The sequence below is a fragment of the Phragmites australis genome, chromosome 3, assembly GCF_958298935.1.
Source record: "Phragmites australis chromosome 3, lpPhrAust1.1, whole genome shotgun sequence".
Lineage (NCBI taxonomy): Eukaryota > Viridiplantae > Streptophyta > Magnoliopsida > Poales > Poaceae > Phragmites > Phragmites australis.
The window spans coordinates 23,343,289-23,350,643 of record NC_084923.1 but is presented as its reverse complement, the minus strand read 5'-3'; the positions used below and the strand labels follow the sequence as shown (position 1 = coordinate 23,350,643).

General features: G+C 44.2%; 1 protein-coding gene across 1 annotated transcript; it reads right to left on the bottom strand.

Moving 5' to 3' along the window:
* Nucleotides 1–2,993: 2,993 nt before the first annotated feature.
* On the bottom strand, nt 2,994–3,617 carry LOC133910602 (uncharacterized mitochondrial protein AtMg00860-like). The gene has a single exon (XM_062352943.1). The coding sequence runs from the start codon at nt 3,615–3,617 to the stop codon at nt 2,994–2,996; it is 624 nt and encodes a 207-aa protein (XP_062208927.1).
* Between the last annotated feature and the right edge of the window lie 3,738 nt (nt 3,618–7,355).

Genomic DNA, 7,355 nt, shown 5'->3' with positions numbered 1-7,355 from the left:
GAGCGAGAGACAATTGCATCGAGCCCTTTGACTCAGTACATCAGCGACAACGTTCACCTTGCCAGGATGATAATTGTAACACCCAGTTTTAAAGAAACAAAATTGGGCACAACACATGTATGCAAGGATAAAGTTTCATACATGCATTTACATCATCAGTGTACCATCACAGTGTCATTATTACAATAATGTATTTAACTTATTAAAAAAGGACCCGAGGGTCTAAAAGAGAACACAACGGAACTAAAGATCTTCAGTGCTACTGAGGCTTCCATCTTCCACAGGCGTCAACCGGGGGTATTCCAGCCTAGAACAGCAACTCCGGGTTGAAGTCGTCTTCATCAAAGGTTGCAACTTCATTGATGGCTTCTGAACAACAGTAGAATGCAAGAGAAAGGACAACGGGTGTGAGTACAAAAATGTACTCTGTAAGTGAAGGGAAAACATGCTATGGGGTTTAAGTCAAGGAAAGGTTAGACACAGTTAACTGCACTAAGAAAACTTTAATCTAATGACTCCAACAACAGGCATCCTATTTGCTAAGTCTGAAGACACCATTGTAACAAAAAGATTGACTCATCGGATTCCATTCGACTACAAAGACTCACCAGGTAATTCCATTACTCGGCTACCCAACCAACCATACCAAACTCTGATCCCATCTAATCCTGAAGAAGTCCAAGTCCGCTCTTGTCCGTGAGCACGACTGATTGACCAGATTGATACTCTGCAGAGTTTGCACAGCTTTCCCCACAAGTCGTGATTCTCGTGTTGCTTCATACTTTCGGGGTGTGGAGTCGGGGTCTCACTACAATGCCTTTACAAAACTCCCGCCAACTTACAGGCACCCACTGAGATTTCACCACTAACAAACGATTATATCACTGTAGAAGCCCCCTCTTGTGCCACTCAAACGTCCAACGGTGCCCACAGAGTTAGAGGGGTGGTTAATTAGTTGGCCAGGCCATACCTATATAGGCCTCGTGGTTGTGCAGATTCACTTGATTACATGTTTAAGAACCGATCCTTAGGACCCCACATAGGAACAAACACAAGCCTGTTGTTCAGCACCACCTCAAACCAACCATCCTGTTAGAATCCCTATACCATGTTGCTACAAGATTACCATACCCGTTTCTAGATGCATAGACATTAGTCAAGATTAACATTTTCCCCAACTGTGACTGCACTAGCATATACTACCCTTTTTAACCCATGGTTAAACAACAGCAACAAGGAATAATCATACAAAGCTAGTAAACCCTAACATAGGATTCCAAATTACACAATCACACATAGAAGTTATAAAAATAGCTACACATGAATCCTAAAATAGAGGCCAAAATGTTCATGGACACTTGCCTTCTTCGGAGGGTTGCTCAAAGTCCTCGAAAGCTTGATCTTGAAGATTCCCGAACTGCTCACCTCCTAAACGACATATCGGAAAAAGCATACAAAGGAAACTACTAAGAAAAGAACACAATATAGTACTAAAACTAGGTAAGAACCCTATAAAAATATTCTACACATCGCTATGAACATTTGGCTGTGAAAATCGCCCAAATCGGAGCTACGAGCAAAAAGTATTGAGGTTTTGAAGTTTCAGGGGCTTAACATCAAATTGTACTTTATTTTCAAAGAATAAACCAAATGGTTTTATACCAAGAATATTATTTATGACGTAAAAAAGCCTTTACTGAATTATTTCTCAATTAGAAAACCGGTGGAAAAGGTTTATGCACCCATGGACCATGGCCTGGAGGCCGGTCCATGGGTCCACGGTGGACCGGAATCATAAAATGAAGGGGTATGCATTTTTGGCCGACGGATGAAAATTGGACGGTCACGTTTCAACAGAGGGGCTTGGCCGGGCGGCGCCGAATAGGGAGGCGACCGTCCGACGACGGCAGGGTCACCGGAACATCACTGGAGTAGCGCAAAATGCGCAAAATGCACTTCTCCAGGGACCCTGTGGCATCGTAAAGGTGAGAAAAAGGAGTTAGAGGGGCTCGGCGATGAAGAAAAATGGTGGTAGAGATCCTTACCGATGTCGGGGAAGAAGGTGGTCCTGGCAGCGAAACCGAGTGGGAAACGAGGTGAGAGAGGATGGAATGGGTGTGGAGGCTTCTGAGGGATGAAATGGCCAGCTTACATGCGCAAGAGGGGAAGGGCATCGGCCAGATTTTGAAGAGAAATGGCCGGCGGCCTAGATTTCCTTAACTGCAATGGTTTCCACATTTGAGAGGGGTTAAGGAGGGGAAAACAGCCAGGAATGAGTGATTAGGGGGCAGGGATCACGACTACGGCTTCAATTGGAGCGAAATGGCTCAAGGAGGCGGCGGTTTTGAATAGCGTGTGGGATTTGGGGGCTGTCCAGGTGGTGGGAGGAAGGAGAATGGAGCCGTTTGGTGGGTGGCTTGGCTCTAATCGGGCCCACTTGGCAGAGAGAGAAGGCGGGGAAGGGGCTGGCTCGGGAGCGCGGTAGGCAAACTCAATGCGGCCCAGAGCGGGAGAAGAGAGGGCAGCCCACACGCGAGGGGGGGGGGGGGGGGAGAGGGAGAAGATGGGCCTCAGAGCACTTTTACAATTTAGAAATGCCTTTTCTTTTTAGATTTTGAACAAAATTTCAAAAGAGGTTTTAAACAAGCGACTTCTAGCGATCTTTTTGCAAATCTTTTTCACACATAAAAGACCGTTGCAACTATGACAACAGGAATGCATCAACCACAAATATAACCTATGGCAATTTAAATTTAGAAATTAATTTCTTTTATTGAACAAAAGTGCAACTCCTATTTAAAATTCTAGTAAAATTTTAAACTATTGCAAAAATTGAAATTTAGGGTGTTACAATAATGGATTTCTAGTTTATAATCTTTGATCAGATCGAGCCATCTTCGCTGTCTCATGTTTAGATCATCCTAAGTATAAATGTATTTGAGGCTCTTGTGATCCGTGTAAATACAGCAAGGGTCACTCAATAGGTAATGACGTCAAATCTTCAAAGTGTGCACAACTGTTGCAAGGTCTATATCATGAGTGGGATAATTTTCCTCGTATGACTTTAGTTGGCGTGAAGCATAGGCGACAACGCATCCTTCTTGAATGAGAACATAACTGAGTCCAAAGCAAGAGGCATCACAATAGATATCGAAGCTATTGTGAACGTTTGATTGTGCTAGAATTGGTGTTGTGGTGAGATGATACTTCAAAGTCTGGAAAGCCACTTCACACTCCTCGAACCATTCAAACTTGACATTCTTCTTCAACAATTCGGTCATGGGCTTAGTAATCTTGAAGAAATTCTCGATGAACATGCAGTAATAACCCACGAGTCTGAGAAAACTTCGGATGTCAGTGACACTTTTGGGCTGCACCCAACTGAGCACATCCTGCACTTTGCTCGGGTCAACTGCTACCCCATTTTCTGACAAGACATGACCTAGAAAGGCGACCTCTTTGAGCCAGGACTCACATTTGCTGAACTTGGCGTAGAGTTGGTGATCTTGAAGGCGGCCAAGAGCAACACGGAGGTACTTAGAATATTCTTTTTCAGTCTTGGAGTAGATGAGAATATCATCAGTGGACACCACAGCAAACTTGTCGAGTTCCTCCATGAAGACTGTGTTCATCAAATACATAAAGAATGCCAGTGCATTTATCAAGCTAAAAAATATGACGGTGAACTCATAAAGCCCATAACGGGTAGAGAAAGACATCTTTGAAATATCCTTCGATCAGATCTTGATTTGGTGGTAACCCAGTCTCAAGTCAATCTTAGAGAAAGCCCGGGCACCGGTCAATTGATCGAACATGATATCAATCCGAGGGAGTGGATACTTGTTCTTGATTGTGATGGCATTCAACGGACGGTAATCAATACACATCCATAGAGTACCATCCTTCTTCTTGACAAAGAGTACTGGACATCCCCAAGGTGAGGAACTCAGACGAATGAAACCCTTCGCAAGCGACTCCTGAATTTGCTTCTTTACTTCTGCTAACTCGTTCGGTGGCATCTGATAGGACCTCTTTGAAATCGGGGCCGTATCGGGCAATAGTTCAATGGAGAACTCCACAGTTCGGTTGGGTGGCATTCCTGGCAATTCTTCTGGGAAGACATTAGGAAATTCACAGATGACTGGAATATCCAGGAGATTCATGGCCGTGACTGCTTTAAGAGCACACAAGTGTAGGCCACCCTCTCCAAGGCAAAGAGAAACTCGATCGCCCTTGGGACCTTTGAGAGAAACGACTTTCTTGGCACAAACAAGCCAATTAATCCCTAATATAGAATCTACTCCTCTTGTGTCAAGGAGAATCAGGTTAGCAGGAAACTGATCTCCCTTAATAATAAGTTTGGCCTTCGGAACAACTTGGTCAGTCCTTAACTTAGTTCTGGGTTCATCAATGATATAGGTAGAAGGCGAGGTCTCGGAAGCCAACTTATGACTCAAAATATAACTATCCCTGATGAAACAGTGAGATGCCCCCGAATCAAAAAGAACAATTGTGATGTGGGAATTCACAAATAGCATACCGACGAGCACTTTGTTGTCCTCTCGAGCACCCTTGGTGGTGGTGTGTTGTACTTAGGCACGCTTGGGGATGTGTGTAGCCCAGGAGGACTGTAGAGCGAGTTGAGTGGGTGGCAGCTTTGGAGCAGTCACCACGACTCCTGGCTTCGGGTAAGGGCAATCATGGTTGAAGTGCCCGATGTGCCCACAGTTGTAACACGGGCCGTCGGGGCCACCCATCAAACTCACTTGAGAACCAGCGGGTCTTGGAGGTTGCCCTTGAGGAGCAGAGCAAGATGGGTGGCGTACCATCCACATTGCCGTGGAGCAGTCGAGACCAACATGTGAGATGGAGGAGGCTGACTGTCCGTCTGCGTGCATTGAGAACCCCCGCCCATGGAGGGTGACGGGACCCTCTTACGCTTCTCCTCCTCCTGGGTTCTTCAACTTGAACTCCACCATAAGAGAGGTGCTCACTAGCTTGTTGAAGTCGATGAACTCATGCACCGATAGCCGGTCTTGCATCTTGGAGTTGAGACCGTTCACAAAGCAGTACTGCTTCCGCATATTGGTGTTGACCTCATCCTAAGCATATTGTGCAAGGTGGTTGAACACCTGCACATACTCCATCACCAATCTACCTCCTTGCTTGAGGTCCATAAACTCCCGCCTCTTGATCTCCATAAGGACCTTAGGAATATGGAAATCACAGAATGCCTGGCGAAAACTCTGCTCAAGACACCCGGTGATTGGTGGGGTGCATGACCAGAAAGTTGGACCACCACGTGCTTGCCGCACCCTGAAGCTGATGGGCGGCGAAGAGCGCCTTCTCGTGGTCCTCGCACCTGAGCAGAGTGAGCTTCTGTTTGATAGTCCGGTGCCAGTGGTCAGCATCCAGAGGATCCTCAGCCCGCGTGAAGGTGGGCGGCTGAGTTTGTAGGAAATCCATGAAGTTATCTCAGTGCCCGGCCCCTCCTCCTCCACTAGGGGCCATGTTGCGCATGAGGGCCTCGAGGAGAGCAGTTTGAGCTTGGCGGTTTTGCTCTATCTGCATCAACAGATCCGTCATGCTCGGCGGTGGGGGCGATCTCCGAGTTTTTGACGGGTCCTCATCCTATTGTGGCGATAAGATAGAAGAGAGGCGAAAAAGTCAAATTCCAACATGGATCAATGCTATCTTTGCAATTTCGGATTCAAACAAATGATGCACATTAAGGCATCATATATCAAGGAAAATGCATGTTCAAAGGTATGCTGTGAAATGAACAATGGAACATGAAAGTATGCTCGATCCTTATCTTCACGTTTCTTTCCCGAACGCATCTCTCCCTAAACAATCATCATAAGCACATAGATCACCTTTCGCATGAAGAGAATAAGTATTCGCGCGAATGGTGCTTGTGCAACTCGCTGCACAAACAACGTTTCATACGTGGTTGCCCATTTATTCACTTCCTGTACCTTCACCTTGAGGGACACCTCATGTAAATGCCACATGAGGAGACGACCATATCTACCATTGTATGGTGGATGTTCATACGTTATCGCTAACTTATTCACTTTTCGTACCATCATCGTACGAAACACATCGGGTCCCTACCTCACACCAGTTGAGCCCCTAATATTCACCGTTATTAGGATGCATCAATGCAACATAATCAACAAATACATCACAATGAGAAAACCACACAATGCATAAACAAGTAATTCAAGTGCATCACTCAAGCATACGTTACACTTTGGGGCATAGTATAGCAAGTTCATACATATTAATCATAAGAAGGCATAAAAGAAACTTTAGTGGGTTGCTTAGTGGGTTTGACACTATTACTAAACAACATTCTAACCATTTTTAGACTATTTCATTAAACCAAGCTCTGATACCACGCTATGAGGAGCCGTCTAAATAGTATTTTAATTAATTATTAAGTTGATGATTTTCTTAATCATGACTAAATAATTAATTAAAATACTATTTGGACAGTTCCTCACAACGGAGCACGCCGTGAGGAACCATCCAGATAGTATTCTAATTAATCACTAAGTCGATTATTTGTATAATCACGACTACAACGATTAACTAGAATACCATCATGGTAGTCCCAGTACGTGTTTTGTGCCCAGGACTGGAACACATGCCTTTCCAACATGGAACATCATAACAAAGCTTAATAAAGAGTGAGTAATTAACATTATATTACAAGTTCTTAAGCATGCACTAAGTTAATATAATTTACAGTAAAAGAGAGCTAGTAGGAGACTAAAGCTTGCTCAACTCCTAACCAATAAAAAAAACTACACAGTAGAAACAAAAGCTAAAGACAACAAAAGATGGGTGAAGCCATATTCTCTTAGGCTTCACCCCGAACATGCGACCTCCAAGAGTAGGATGCACTACTCATTTCCGCCACTCGCATTGACGGGTGTGAAGTTGCCAATAATCAACTCCTCCTTACCTGCCAAACATGTAGAGCAGCTGAGTATGAAGGTACTCGTAAGACTTAATCCATAATAGGCACTTATAAATAGCCTGACTTCAAGGATGATGCATTGAGATGTTAGCAAGAATATAACTACATGGTTAAGTAAATTCATTTGCAAAAGAAAATTTAACATAAACATATGTGAGCATCTATACTTGACCAAAGTAACAAACTAGCCCATAAACATCAACTGAACATAATGTAAAAGGAACCATAGTAGTAACATCTATAATGAACCATCTAAACCATACCAAACCACATTCGTAACTCTACGAATGCTGCAAAGGGCCAAAAGTATGTTCATGACCAAGAGCGTGATATTTCAAAATATTTTTACACCCTGTAGGGGGTACTC

Coding starts and splice junctions, on each gene's coding strand:
- LOC133910602 (XM_062352943.1), bottom strand. CDS start 3,617: ATGGAGGAACTCGACAAGTTTGCTGTGGTGTCCACTGATGATATTCTC.